This window comes from Pseudorca crassidens, chromosome 11 (assembly GCF_039906515.1).
Source record: "Pseudorca crassidens isolate mPseCra1 chromosome 11, mPseCra1.hap1, whole genome shotgun sequence".
Lineage (NCBI taxonomy): Eukaryota > Metazoa > Chordata > Mammalia > Artiodactyla > Delphinidae > Pseudorca > Pseudorca crassidens.
In genome coordinates, this window is record NC_090306.1 from 96,777,674 (window position 1) to 96,792,009 (window position 14,336).

The 14,336-nt window shown below is 52.8% G+C and overlaps 1 protein-coding gene across 3 annotated transcripts; it reads right to left on the reverse strand.

The window, feature by feature from the left end:
- Positions 1-203: 203 nt before the first annotated feature.
- On the reverse strand, positions 204-12,337 carry DNAL4 (dynein axonemal light chain 4). 3 transcript variants are annotated; one of them, XM_067698118.1, is made up of 5 exons: positions 12,213-12,337; positions 4,487-4,694; positions 2,815-2,898; positions 1,489-1,587; positions 204-434 (listed from the first exon to the last, which is right to left on the reverse strand). In XM_067698118.1, the coding sequence occupies exons 2-5, from the start codon at positions 4,553-4,555 to the stop codon at positions 264-266; spliced, it is 423 nt and encodes a 140-aa protein (XP_067554219.1). In that variant the 5' UTR covers positions 4,556-4,694; positions 12,213-12,337; the 3' UTR covers positions 204-263. The 3 variants fall into 3 exon arrangements, with proteins under 3 accessions (XP_067554219.1, XP_067554221.1, XP_067554220.1); XM_067698120.1 differs by lacking the exon at positions 204-434 and adding an exon at positions 448-866; XM_067698119.1 differs by lacking the exon at positions 204-434 and having other exon boundaries at positions 448-1,587.
- Positions 12,338-14,336: the final 1,999 nt, after the last annotated feature.

Genomic DNA, 14,336 nt, shown 5'->3' on the forward strand with positions numbered 1-14,336 from the left:
TCCTCTCTTATTACACCACTTTTCACATCCCGCTGAAACAATCAGGTTCAAGTGTTCTGCGACAGACTGTGAGCTCACTGAGGGCAGGGTCTGTGGCTTCTCCATCTTTGCGTCCCCACTCCCGGGGCCTGGCACTCAGTGCTGCTGAATAAACATCTTTGAACTGAACTACATTATGTGAGACTGAAAACGTCTTTATAGTGGCTCAGTCTGGCCACCAAGGGTGTCTCAGTCAGCGTCCACGGGGCCCCATCCAACTGCGCTCAGTCCGCACCCGTGACGGAACGGGGAGGGGGCAGGGCCCAGGCGCGCGGGGCCGTGCCTGAGCACAGGGTTTCCGGCAGCATTGTGGTCCGGCCAGAAGCTTCCCCGAGTTCCTGGGACCCAGCACAGCCTGAGGATACTGGGCCTGCCTTCACTCCAACCTCGAGAGACTGTAGATCAAGATCAGTTTTTGGTTACTTTAATTGTAAAAACCAAGACATTCATATAAATTAGACCGCTGTGTAAAATAGGATTCGCCCTTCTACTAAAACCCTTCTCCCCACACTCAAAAAGAATATAGAAAAGCCAGCAGAGATAAGAAGTACAAATCAGCATGCGGTCCCTGATGAGAAGTGGCAGGCCAGGTTTCCCTGCTGAAACAGGCCTCACGGCGAGGGCACTCCTGGCCCAGGCGTCTCACCGGAGGTCAGTGACACTTCGAGGAACTGCGCAGTCACAGCTCCCACACCCTCAGCCACTGGTTACCAACTGCATGGGTGAGGCGGGGTAACAGGTTCACGCAGCCTGGCGGCTGGGGAGCGGGGAGGGGACGGAGGGCGACAGGCTGCTTGGTCCTCACGTCAAAGCCCGGGGCTGTGGAGCTGTCGGCCCAACGAGATGCAGTGCCTTGTTCAGCCCGGGGTCAGGCTGGGAAAGGGGCTTCTGGGGTGGGGTGGGGGTCACCACTTCTCCGGAGGACAAGGAGAGACGCCAGCGACCCCCGAGGACAGACTCCCTCTCGAGGCCGTCTGCATACGGCCCGTAAAGACGAGGACAGCGGACACCTGCCTGCAGTGCTGCGGGTGGGAGCGAGGGGCTCCCGGGCTGTGAGGGGTGAGCAGCCAGCCGGAAAGGCGGGGCTCGCATGTCCCTGTGAGAGCAATTCCACCTCCCCCGCTCCTTCTACCCTGTCGCATCTCCCCACCCCTCCCCTGCCGCCCCCTCACACCCTGGGACTCAGCGTGAGATGGCTGCGAGCCCGGGGCAGAGATGTCAACGAATTCACACACTGGGCGCGGCTCAGGAAACGGTACCCAGGACAACAGAAGAGAGCCCGCTTTCCTTTGGAAAGTCAGGAGCTGCCTGGGGCTGCTCCCCATCCCAGAGGAATAGCAGGAAAAGGCCTGCGGGGGACGGGGGCAGGGGTGGGGGACAGTGTCAGGAGCACTTCCAGACACACACAGCCAGGGTCCCCCCGAAGTACAGGTACAGGAGGTTCTTCACCTCATGTGTGATCTCAAAGCCGAAGCCTTCGCCGATCACCACGTGCCAGGAGGAGCCGAACTTCTTGTCCATCGTCTCTTTGATCATCTTGGCGGCGCTCTGGAACCAAGAGGATGCTCATCAGAGAGGGAGGTTTCGGGGAGAGAGTGGGCATGAGTCAGCGCCTCTCCGGAAAGCACAAGTCTTGGCAAGAAGAAAGGCCTGTTGCCTGATATCGCCGTTCTGCTTACGGAACCTTCGGACAGGGTTTCCGCACGGGGACCCTCCTGCCAGGGGCTGTCGTTACACAGGGACAGGAAACCAGACACTACCTCATCAGTCAGAAGACACTGGTGAGGCGGTAGAGCGGGCCTCAGGCCTGACACAGGGCCCCGGGCTGGAGCTCTGGCTCTGCCCTTAGTGCCCGCGTCCAGTGCCAGGGCCACAAGGCTGTTCTCAGCACTCAGTGAACAAGCGCCCGGAGAGCACGCCGCAGACTGCACGGATTACCATCGTCACCACGAGGTGTCAGGCTTCCCCTCAGGGAACAGAAAGGCTTTTCCCCGACAGGCCTGGTGGGCTCTGGGACAGAAGCTGGCCTGGCTCCCTCCTTCCCGCACTCACTCTTTCGAGAAGAGGTCTGGGGGTGGGGCGGAGGCCCGGCCTTTGCGGGGTGAGCCCCGTGCTTAGGCACCTGCTGAGCACTGGCAGCACCCTCACCCCTGGCCATAGACTAGGCCACTGGGTGATAAGAAATGGCCTGTGCAAGGTTCAAGAGCTAGGAGGGGCTGGAGATGGGATGTGCACGTGGGCCTCCCTGGCCCAAAGCCTGGGTTCTCACTAGCCAGGGTCGGCCTCATCACTCAAGCTGCCATGACACCGACTTCTTTCTTGCTCACCACCAGATTGATGAGTGACATCCCTGTGTCGACGCTGATTTGTCGTTATCGCCAGCAGCTAGAACGGTCCTGGCACAGGGACGTGTCTAACATCTTTCTTGCATGGATGAATGGATACATGAATGAGCACCTGGGTGGGCCTCTGTTCTCCGCAGGGACGGAGCCAAGGGGAAAGGTGCCCTATTCAGCAGCCCGCCTGAGACGGGGAACGCGGGCAGGGGCGTCACGGAAAGCCCTCTGGCTCTTCTCCCTCTAGGGCTGGTCGTGAGCATCGGATCAGTACCGGAGACAGCACCGGTCTCTCCCCTCACCGGCCTTCCCCACGGTGCGAATGCTTCCAAGGAAGGCTCTAGCCTGGTCCCAGCAGGACTCTCTGGGGCTCGCTGTGGGGACTGGGGCCACAGGGGTCACCAAAGACACGAGGGGCCACCTGCACTGATGGCAATACCTCGTTGTTGTTGGAGAATTTCTCACAGGCCGTGACACACAGCTCCATGGTCTCCACTCGCATCTCCTCTGGCATGTCCGAGTGCTGGAGACAAGGCAGGGGACAAACAGAGAGAGCCTCAGCCTGTGACCTGCCTCCTGGGCTGGCCTCCGTCCCAAGCGTAAGGCACGGACACCGGGGAGCTGCCCCGGCACAGCCCCGGGCACAGCCCAGAGAGATGACCCATCTCCTGACGGAATCATGCTAAGCCTCGCGGGCTCTTAGGCCCCGGGCCCCTGTGCGACCAGCGTGTTACAGCGACAGGCATGGGCTGAAGGCTGGCCCAGGCGGGAGCCTGCCGGCCACGGGAACGGTTTACCAGTAGCCTCAGAGCACAGCTGACGCGCCCAGAAGCCTGAAGAGACGGTGCGGCCCCTCTGGGCGCTCCTTCTCGGGCCGCTTTGCTGATGTGTCTCCTCTTCTGGGCTTCGTCTCCACCCAGCTACCTGCTCTCTAGGGACCCCCCCCGCTCCACGGATTCATGCATCTTCTATGCGGGGAGGGCTCCCACATGTTCATCCTTGGCTTTAACTTCTTTTTTGGGCTCCGGATTCCTATGTCCAACTGCCTACTTGACAACCTCAGATGTCTGAAAGATAACTCTTGATTTTTCCCACAAACCTATTCCTCCGTCTTCCCTCTCTTGGTAATCAACACAGTTTTCTCTCCCAGGCTCAGGATGAAATAAACCCCAGCAGCCACGCTTGGCCTGCTCTCCCCCGTACCCAGCATGCAATGCGCCAGTGAATTCTCTTGCTCTACCTTCAAGATCTGTCCAGAATCCTACCATGTCTTGCCACCTCTATCTGCTCTGTGGCCTGGACCCGGCCACCCACATCTCTCTGGGCCTCTGCAATAGCACCCTGACTGGTCTCCCCACTTCCACCCTGATTCCCTAAAATCCATTCTCCTTCCAACAGCTAGAGTGATCTTTTAGAAATACTAAACGTAAAACGGATCACAGCACTCCCACTCCTCTGCTTAAAGCTCTTTACTGTTCCCTTTTGAACTCAGGATAGAATCCACGTTTCTCACCGTGGCCCCCAGGTCTCTGGGGCCTGGCCCTGCTGTCACGCTGACACTCACGTCCTGCCACCCCCTCAGCACCTGTTCCAGCCACACTGGCCTTCTTGCTGTTCCTCCCAAACGCTGGGCTTACTCAGGCTTTCTGTGCCTGCTGCCTCCCCTGCTTGGGGAGTGTTCTCCCCCAGACTTTCACAAGGCTTGCTCCCTAATTTTATTCAGGTCTCTGATCAGAGAAACCTTTCTAGAAGACATCCTCTATTCTCCAGCCCCTTATACCTGCTTTATTCTTCTTCATAGCACTCATTACCTGAAATTATGTTCTTTAAACCTTTCTTTCATGTGGGCCAGGCCTTTGTCTTGTTCACTCCTACATCCATAGTGCCTAGAACAGTGCCCGATATATAGCAGGTGGCCTAAATAAATAATTGTCGAGTGAATGAATGAATGAAAGGATGAATCACTGTTGACCCCTCGGTCTCTAGATCTGGCCAACAGAGCCCTTCTTAACTTCCTCCCACTGCTGTTCTGCAGGGGACAAGCTCCCCCTGCCTCTCTCTAAGGCTCTGTGGGGCCTGCTGGCTACCTGGCTCCCTCCTCCAGGGCTTACCCTGACCAGAGGAAAGGTCTGCAGTCGTTTATAATCAGCCTCATCTTTCTTCCCTTCTGTTTCTCCCATGATCCTTCCTCTGTGACCAGGAGGAGAGAGTGGGGCTTTCAGGAGGTGCTGGGACTGGTAATTAAGACACACCCAGGAGATTCAGGAAGCAGGCCCAGCCAGCTTGGTGGGAGCAGAAAATGTCTTTCCCCAAGGGGTGCTGCAGAAAACAGGAAAAACCAGGAGAAACGAGTTGGCTTAAAAACCACACATCGCAAATTAGAAATGTCTCAGTAACAATCTGACACCTCCCCATCTCAACTCCTCTGCATCCTTTCCAAATGGCCAGCAAGTCTGCAGACGGGAGGATGAGTCAACACGAGATGCTGGGACCCAGCTAAGAACACGTCGGTACGAGGCTGCAAGCCCACACTGTCATTACCAAGACAAATACTGACTGCGGGCCAGGCTGAGGGTGGAGCCTTGAGCTCGCAATTAAGGAACGTAGCTTCTCTGCATGCCCACTATGTACGCAGTCCTTGCTCCCCAGCAGACATGGTTAGGAAGTGAGATGTCAGGTCACGTTCAACAGCCCTGGGTTTATGGGCAAACAAGTGCCTCCTTCCGCAGGTCCCTGCTCTGTGGGAGGAAGGGGACCAGCAATGCTCTGTGCCCTCCCTGGCACACCTGGTAGCCCAGCTCTTCTCATCCACTCCCTCAGGCCACCCGTCTGGCCGGCCCAGGAGTTGGGAGGCTGAGGCATTAGTACCGGTGCTACCGCACACTAGCTACATGGCCTGGACCTCAGATTCCTCATCAGTAACATGAAGGTAGTCCAATCTATCTCATGGGGCTGTTATGAGAATCAAATGAGACAATGTACGCCAGGCACATGGTAGGCATTCAGTAAATTGTGCTTCCCTCCCTCTGGCTCCTGGGGGGAGCATACAAGGATATGACTGAAAAGTTATAAAGCTAATACACATGTATAGATTTTTTTTTTTTCTTTCCAAATCTAGTTATGGAAAAACAGATGGGGCTTTTTCTAAAGAGATGGGCCTGGATCCTAAAAGACTGGAAGCAGTGCTGCAAATTCTGGTGTTTCTCTTTATCCTATAATTCAAAGAACTTTTAATCTCAGAAGTACTACTAACACAAATAAATACACACTGCCATGTCGTTAAGCCCTTTGTGACCATCCTTATTGGCCAAATACAGCCAAATAATGTTATTCCAGCACTTCTCACATTTCCAAATACATCTGCTTTCAGTGCACGACCACCGAACCCTGAAGATGCCTAGCGTAGTAACTAACGGGCAACTAACGGGCAGGTAACGACGAGCGACGTCTCTTGGCTTTCCTTTGGGCCAGACACTGTTCTAAGCGCTCCACGTGTGTTTACTCAGCCCCATGCCACCAACGACCCCACCAGTTAGGGCCTGCATGAATGGAGGGTCGCTCAGCTACTGAGCGGCAAAGCTGGGGTTTGATCTGGGCACGGTCACCCTAACCCCTCCTCACAAGGCCTCTGCATGGCAATGACACACAGCGGGCACCCGCACGCCTGACCTCTAGGGCGTGACCACTAGCACGGCTCCTGTGAGCCCAGCGGTGAGAGGAAGGTTTGATCTTCCCTTTCGGTGTCTGCTGTTCCGATGCTAACTTGACCCTTGTTTGGCCAAGCCTTGAGCTTTCTGTGCACTTTTTCTGGGCTGTGCTCTCGAGCTTATCCCACTCTCTGATGCTGCAGAAGTCCTCAGCGCCACTCCATGTGCTCGGCTCCCTCGAGCGAGGCTGGAAGCCTGGCACCGACCCCACGCCCCACAGCATGGGTATGTTCTGATTTCCCAGCGGACAGACAGCCCCTGTTACCTCATCGTTCTGGGCATTTGTACCATTCAGATATTAGCAGTTTCTGTTTGTCTCTATATATAAGCCTGCAAATTACCAAGTACAATCTCATTGTGCTCTCTGCTGAAGTGTCTTACTTCACAAAAGCCAGTGAATCATTTCGTCCTTTCTCGTTAATGTTAGGGTCCCATTGCGCCCTGTCCCCCTAGCTGTCTTCGGTAAAGGCCACTTTATTGCCTCCTCTTCCACATCACCAAGGGGTGACAGAAGGTGCGGGGCCACACTGATGATAAAAGAATAAGGGCTTTAAGCTTCCATTGCCTCCTGAGGTTTTCAAGCGGGAACAACTTACAATGCTGAAGCAGCTGCTTAGGGCCCTTCCACCTGAATATTTCAACTCAATCCAATTCATCCTCTGGGCTAAAAAGCGCTAGTGTGGAGGGGAGCTCGGTGGCAACTGTGCATACGTGTGCCCTCAGGGAGGTCAGGGTCTGTGACCGCTGCTTGGACTCTGCTTCAACACATAGAATCCTGATGAAACAAGACTTCAGAGGTATTACCAAAGCCCCTTCTTCAGGAACAAAGTGGAAAAGCCACTGGGACAGTTTTTTTTTAGAGGGGACATCACCTTGTAGAGAAGAGAAAGTACAGGATCACGAGGCGGAATATTAAGGCTGGAATACTAGCTCTGTAACTGAAATCAATTCTGCCCTCTTCCTTGCTCTGCAGCCTTGGGCAAGTAATTTAACCTCCTGAGTCTTGGTTTCCTCCGTGAAATGGGATAATCCCACCTTCTCATTCTCAGAGAGCTGTCGAGAGCACCAAGCAGATGCACGTGAGCGTTCTGAAATCGCGGAGCTCCCCGCGCTCAGCATCACGCTGCCCCTACAGCCACCATGTTAGCAGCCAGCACTTCGTCAATCTCATTCAACCGCATTTATTCAGGACCACGACTGCAAATACTTTTCCTACCCACTGCACGTACTCCTGGGGATCCAGAAGGAATGAGACTCACAGAATGAAAAGGAACAGTTATAGATTATGTGTTTCCAAATCCAGAGAGGTAGGAGAATTTTTTATGATGCTGTATCATTATAGTACAGCTACAGTCACTCAGCCACGATTTTAAAACCCTGCCGATAGAACGCTACCGAAAATAGCAGAACTAGAGGTTTTAATAACCTTATAAATCTTCCATGCAAATGAGTGTGTGCCTGACAGGATCAGGCCAGGAAGAAGTTGCGTCAGGTCTAAAAGAGAGCCCTTTAATAATGGAAGCGTGCCCCTGGCCAGGGCACTTGAATCTCCTGGGTACCAGAGCTTGACCGTCCCGGGGCCTGTCCTGGCGCACAGAGCCAGTGGCAGCCTTGCTCCCTCTCTGCCCTTTAGTCCCCTCCTTACCCAAGGGCCCCTCTGGAGCTTTACACAGCCTCGCCCATGTCTGCTGCGAGGCTTCTCCTAGGCAACAGGAGGCAGAGGCAGGGCTCTCCATCTTATCCTCCTGTCAAAGCCTGTGCCCCTTGTTCTTCTGTGGCAATGACCTCAGTCACTATTTATTATTTTGCTTTTGAAGTGTTTGGGAGGAATCCTTAAGAGGGTTAGGGGATGTGGGGAGGAGGAAGGAAAAATGAATGAATTCTGGGAAATAAGGTCAAAAGTGTCAGCCAGCACCCCGACCCCCCACCCCAAGCCACTCAGCGCCTGGAACACGCTTGGCTCGTGGACCACGGCTCGCCACCCCTTTACCACCTTCCAGCATCCGAGAGGTGGGAGGACACGCTTGGCGCACGGCATCGTGCTCCACAGGCAGGTCTGACTTCACACCTCGGTCTGTCTCGGGTAAGTGTTTACATCTCTAGGCCTTGGTTTTCTCATCTGGAAACTGGGCCTAAGAATAGACTCTGCCTCACAGTAAATGTCAGCTCTTGCTACTGGTGTGGAAGGAAGGGGAAGTGCAATGCCCTTGTTCATATCCCAGCCAACTAAACAGCTAAATGCTAGGCCAAACAAACCAACACTCACTGAGTCCCCCCCGGTGCTGTTAGTACTGAAGGAGGAGGGACTCACAAGGAAATCTGGTAAACACAGTTGGGCCGGGGGCTGTAGTGTGGTGACACTGCGCTTTCACACTTACTGCCTCATTTCAGCCCGTAACAACCTGTGAGGGCAGCACCCGCTCCCAGTTCTCAGACAAGACACTGGGGCTCAGAGAGGTTTGCGGGCTGGCCTGTGGGCACACAGCCAGCAATGACAGAGCCAGGAGCGGAGCCCATGTCTCTTCTTCTGACGCTACCTTCTGTGCTTGCTTTCTTGTCACAAGCAAGTAGGAAACAAGACAGTAACACAAACAATGTCAATCCTCGGCAGCCACTGGTCCAGCCCCCTGTCCAGGCAGGCCTCCGACTTCCAGCCGTATCGGGGCTACACACACACTCGGCACCTTGGTTATCCTCCTGCCTTTCCCTGACACGTCCGCCCTCTGCCTTCTGGCAAACAAAGGGGAAAGCTCGTAAGGTGAGGAGAAAGGAACCTAAGGACTTGAGAGCGTTCGTCTAAGATGTCAGTGGTGACGTCAGGAAACAACACGGAAGATGTGGATTCCACAATCAGTTTAAAATGCACCTGGGACTTCCCTGGTGGCGCACTGGTTAAGAATCTGCCTGCCAGTGCAGGGGACACGGGTTGGATCCCTGGTCCGGGAAGACCCCACATGCCGAGGAGCAACTAAGCCTGCGCGCCACAACTACTGAAGCCCGTGCACCACAACTACTGAAGCCCGCGCGCCTAGAGCCCGTGCTCCGCAACAAGAGAAGCCACCGCAATGAGAAGCCCGTGCACCGCCAGAAAGAGTAGCCCCCGCTTGCCACAACTAGAGAAAGCCCGCACACAGCAACAAAGACCCAACGCAGCCAAAAATAAATAAATAAATAAATGAATAAATTTATTTTAAAAAATGCATCATCTACTATAAAAGAAAGTTTTAAGAGTAAGAAAGAGACGATCGCAGGATAAAGAACAGTCCTGCTCAAGAAAAGAGTTACCCTTCATGCACACCAAGCCTTTTTTTTTTCACATCACCCTTCTTTTTTCTCATTTCACTGAGGTCCAGTGAAAACTTCTGATGTGTCTTAAACCAGGGGGAGGGAAGGAAAGAAAGAGGGAGAGAGGAAGAGAGAAAGATGAAGAGGTAGAGATCAAGACATTTTCTTTATGTATAAGATGGTGCAATAAACAACACTGACTCGTGTGGTACACCCTCACGGACATACCCAAATCCAAACATTTTTGTCAGGATACAAAGTACAACAAAAAGCCATAACTATCACAGACATCAGCTCCACAGGAGAACAGATGCTTACTACAGACAGCAGATTCCACAGTCTCCCACCCCCCACTTTCCCACCTACCCCCTCCTTTCCCACTCAAGAGAACAGATTTGAACGTAAGGGACTGAGAATGACGTTATCACAGAAATGAGTTGGAGTTAGCCCTGATTTACTTTTTTTAAAAAATCAGTCACAATCGCTAACTATTGGTGACATCTCACAACCAGTCACGACTCAGCAGTGCTTCGTGAGTCCAGACAATCACCTGGGGCTGAACGACTTGCTCTGTTCTCCTGAACACCGAGAGCACCAAGTCCAATGTCTGACACATGGCAGAAGCCCAACAAATATCTAAACTGTAATTAAATTATATTTCATTTGCCCCCTGGGAAGGGAGAGGACCTATCAAATCCATTCAATAACACTTATTAAGCACTGACCCTGAACAAGACAACAGGACGGGTGTTCATTTACTCCCCCTAAGAACTCTGTCAGATGGGCACTATTATCCCTACTTCTCTGATGAACACTCAGGCTGAGAAAAGCAAAGTGACTTTCCACCCGGCTAATAAACGGAGGAGCTAGGATTCAATCAGCTATATATGACTTCAGGATTAAGCTTTTCCAACTACTCTGCTATAAACAAGAGACAGTCTCTGCTTTCAAGGAGGATACAATCCAATATGACAGACCCACACACATACACAAGGAATTAACTACGGTTCATGGCAGAGAGCAGTAAGCGCCACAAGCCGGGTGCAAAGATAGAGGAAATAGGAGAATTCTGGAGGCGGCAGAGGACAGCAAGAAAAGCTTGGTGGTAGGGGCAGCATCTGAGTCAGACCTTAAAAGGTGAGTGGGAATCCTGATGGGTGGGCGAGGTGAGCAAAGACCTTCCAGGCAGAGAGATGAACACACACAGTGATGTCAAAGCAGAAAGCTCAAAGCGTTTTCTGGGGAAGTCCAACAGTCCAATTTGGCCTGAGGACAGAACTTGGCAAGGGAGAAAAGAGAAAGTAGGCTGGGAAGAAAGACTGGGGTCAGGTTGTGGATACACAGCAGGGCCCTAAGACCCAGGCTTAAGAAGTATGGATACTGGGGTCAGGTTGTGGATATATAGCAGGGCCCTAAGACCCAGGCTTAAGAAGTATGGATATTTTTAGTGGAGAAAGAGAAGCCCTTTGGAAGTGTCTTGGGGGCTGGTGACATGGTTGTGTTTTGGGGCAATTATTCTGGTGGGCTGGGTTAACAGGAGGAGAGACTGGAGGTAGGAACACCAGTTAGGAAGCTACAGCAATGGCCCGGGTGACAGGCATTAAAAACTTGAACCAGGACGGTGGCTTTAGGCATAGAGAGAATGTGAGACCCTTGCAGAGGCCCAATCAAAGACTTGACGCTGCCTAAGTGGGACGGGCGTGGCAGAGTGATGGAGGATGCCCCAGGAGGATGGTGACGCCACTGAGACAGACAGGGGAACTCAGGTAGGACAGATGGATAGATAAAGACGCGGGCTGGTCTGATTTTTGAACTGCTGAGTTTAAGCTGTTGGTGAGATACACAAATGGAGGTGTCTCATCAGGAGCAGGGAATCATGGAATAATGGATTATCAGGGCAGGAGGGAAGCCACCAAGGCCAAGCACCACATCAATATATCAATCTCTACTCCAACCCCCACTCCCAAACTCTCCCTAACCACGGAAGCCCAGGAGAAAGATCAGAGCTAGCGATGTGGATTTGTAGGGGAAACGGAGAAATGACAGCTGACCATAAGGGAGCTGGTGACACTTCTCAGACGGGGAAAATGTGGGGAAATAAGAGACAAAGGAAGGAAGTTCATATTATCCTCAGAATCCCCAAAGGAGATGTGCTGCAGGTTCCTAATTCTATATATACTCAGACTGGACTCCAGAGAGATTAGGTAACTTGCTAGGGTCCTGTAATTGGGAATCCAAATTAGGTTTGCCAAGTCCTTTTCACTATACCCGAAACTTCCCAAAAGGACCACATCGTCAGGGAAGCCTACAGTTGGGTCAAAGAATCACATCTTAGAACGTCAGCGTCAAAGAGACCTTAGAGATCATTCAACCTAACTTCCCGTTTACAAATAGGGAAACTGAGGCCAAAAAGGGAAATGACCAGCCTCGAGTCCCAGCACGTCGTCAACTGCCCAAGTCAAGCGGTCTGGGGGGAGGCGATGGCGACCACCGGCCCACCCACGGGAGGAGGGGGTTACCCTGCGAAAGATAGGGGATCAAGGCGCGAGGAGGAGTTGGGTTAGGGAGGACGGGGGATCGTGAAGCTGGAGGGGACCTCGGGAGGGTAGGGAGGAGCGGCCTGCAGAGTCACGACGGCGAAACTGTCTCGACAGAGCTCGCAGGTCCCCGAAGTGGTGGTGGAGGGAAATGGGGGTTGGGAGGACCTGGAACTGGGGACCAACAGGCAGGAGGCTGAGGTGGGGCCTCCGCGGTAGGCGAGGCCCCGCCCGCCCCGCAATGTCTCCCGGCCCCGCTTCGGGCCGGCCCTCCCCGCCCGGCTGCCCACCGCTCCCCCGGGCCTCACCTGCTCCCGCGGGGGCCGGAGCCAGGGCCTCAGCGAGTGCACCCCCGCCAGGGTTGTCAAGGAGGGAAACAAGAGTGTCTTAGCAACAGCAAGGAAGTCTTGCCCCCTCACCGGACGTTGACGGAAATTTTACTTCTTATTGGTCAATAAAAACGTCAATCAATGTTGAAGGGCCCACAACGTAGAGATTTGTGCGGAAAGGGGCGTGGCTTAGAGGTTGGGGAGGTGGGGCTTCACTTATAGTTGTCTTAAGTGAGCCTGAGGAGCCGGGTACCTTAAGAAGTTCTCATTTTAGAGAAACTTTGAAAAGCAGTATTGCCTGGAGAGTTCCTTTTAGTCATTCGAAATAACAAATGCAATTTGTCTGTGTCGTGACCCTAAGATGCCACTTTATTGGGATCTCAAAAGCCTAATATTAAGTAGCATTACAATGAGTATCGCACCTGATTCTCACCACAATGAGATGTGGTTACGAACACCATTCGAATAGTATTCGTAACCACATCCATCTGAACTAAGGTTCAGAGAGGTTAAGTAGCTTGTAAAAGGAAAAAATCAAGGTTAAGTTCCTGGAGAAGGAACCCAGGGGCTCTTGCACAGCAGCACACCCTCTTATAGTTGCCTAGTCCTAGCCCGTGGGAGACATTGTACCATCTGACCTAAAGATACCATTGTCCAGAGCCTGCCTCTTCTTTCCCTTAGGAGAAATTAATCTGAACATATGAGTACAACTAGGGAGAAGGGAAAGGGGGGAGGGGAGAAGAACCTGCAGATTCAATTATTTGATTGGTGGATCAAAGGGTCAGTGGGGTGTTCCATATTTTAACCATCTACCCTATCATGATGGGTACTTAGGGTGTAACCCCACTTCACATTCATTGGCATTTACTGGGAACTCAGTCCTGGCCAGGTGCTGATGATTCAGAGGGAAGTAAGATGAGGACCTTAGTCCCAGAGAAGGCACAGTCCAGTGTGGGGAAAGTCATGTCAACAAATAGATAGAGAGTAATTCATTCTACCTGTGCTCTGGTAGAGGTGTGGGCAAGGTGCCGGTTCTCTCCAAGGAGGGAGGAACTAACTCTCGGAACAGGTGGTGCTTGAGTTGGCTGAGTCTAAGATGACCAGCGGCTAGGAGGGTCCACACAGTTCACTGGGGAACTGCTGGTGGCTCCATGAAGCCTGGGTAGATGATGAATGTGGTGCAAGTGGGAAGGGGGATGGTGAAGACAGTGGAAGTGAAGATGCAGAGGGAAGTAGGGCTTTGAATGCCAGGTTCAGAGAAGTGAGGTGAGAGTGCGGGAGAGTAGCTGCTGGAGGGTTTTAAGTAGGGCAGAATCACGGGCAGATTTGGGTTACGGAAAGATCACTCGGATGGAGAAGATGGTAGACTGGATTTGGAATGGGTAGGTGAAGGCAGGCCCAGCAGGTTCAGCTTTGAGACTTGGAAGCTTGAGGTGCGCCAGGCCTTTGCCGATTCCCAGCTTGCCTCCCTGGTGTGCTCTGAGGGTCCACGGGACATGTGACTCAGCCTCCAGATTTCCTCAATCCTCTTTGCCAAGTTTCTCCAAGAGATGGAAGGTGGCCTTTGAGGGGGATGAAGCTCTTGCTTCCGCCTCTGATCCAAACTTCTCCCAAAAGGGGTCCATATTTGCTGTCTTCTCTTTCTCACCTCCCATTCATTCTTCAGCCCACTGCAATCTGGCTTCCACTCCCACGACACCACCAAAATTCCCTCTTCCATGGTTACCAGTGACCTCCTGAAGAGTAGAATCCAATAGACCCTTTTAGTCTTTATCTTAGTGGACCCATCCCCCTGCTGGCATAAATCTGTCGACTACACCCATCTACGTGAAATTCTCCACCCCAAAGATAGTGCCTGCAGAACTCTTTACAATGCAGATTCCAAGGCGCCAAAGTATCAGAATAGTGAAGGGCAGTAATCTGTATTTTTCACAAGCACCCCTGGTGCGCACTCACCATTGAGAATCACTGCTCTATCCTAACACCTGGGGCACCTCATTCTCCTGGGTCTCCTCAAAACTCTCTTCCCTTCTGGCTCCTTCTTCCTTTGATCTCTGTGCCCACCTTGACCCTCCTCTTATCAATGGTCTCAAATTCCTTCCT

Coding starts and splice junctions, on each gene's coding strand:
- DNAL4 (XM_067698118.1), bottom strand. CDS start 4,555: ATGGGAGAAACAGAAGGGAAGAAAGATGAGGCTGATTATAAACGACTG. Junction 1,588..2,814: donor AATTCTCCAACAACAACGAG/GTATTGCCATCA, acceptor TCTTGGTTCCAG/AGCGCCGCCAAGATGATCAA. Junction 435..1,488: donor GCTTTGAGATCACACATGAG/GTGAAGAACCTC, acceptor CTTGATCTACAG/TCTCTCGAGGTTGGAGTGAA.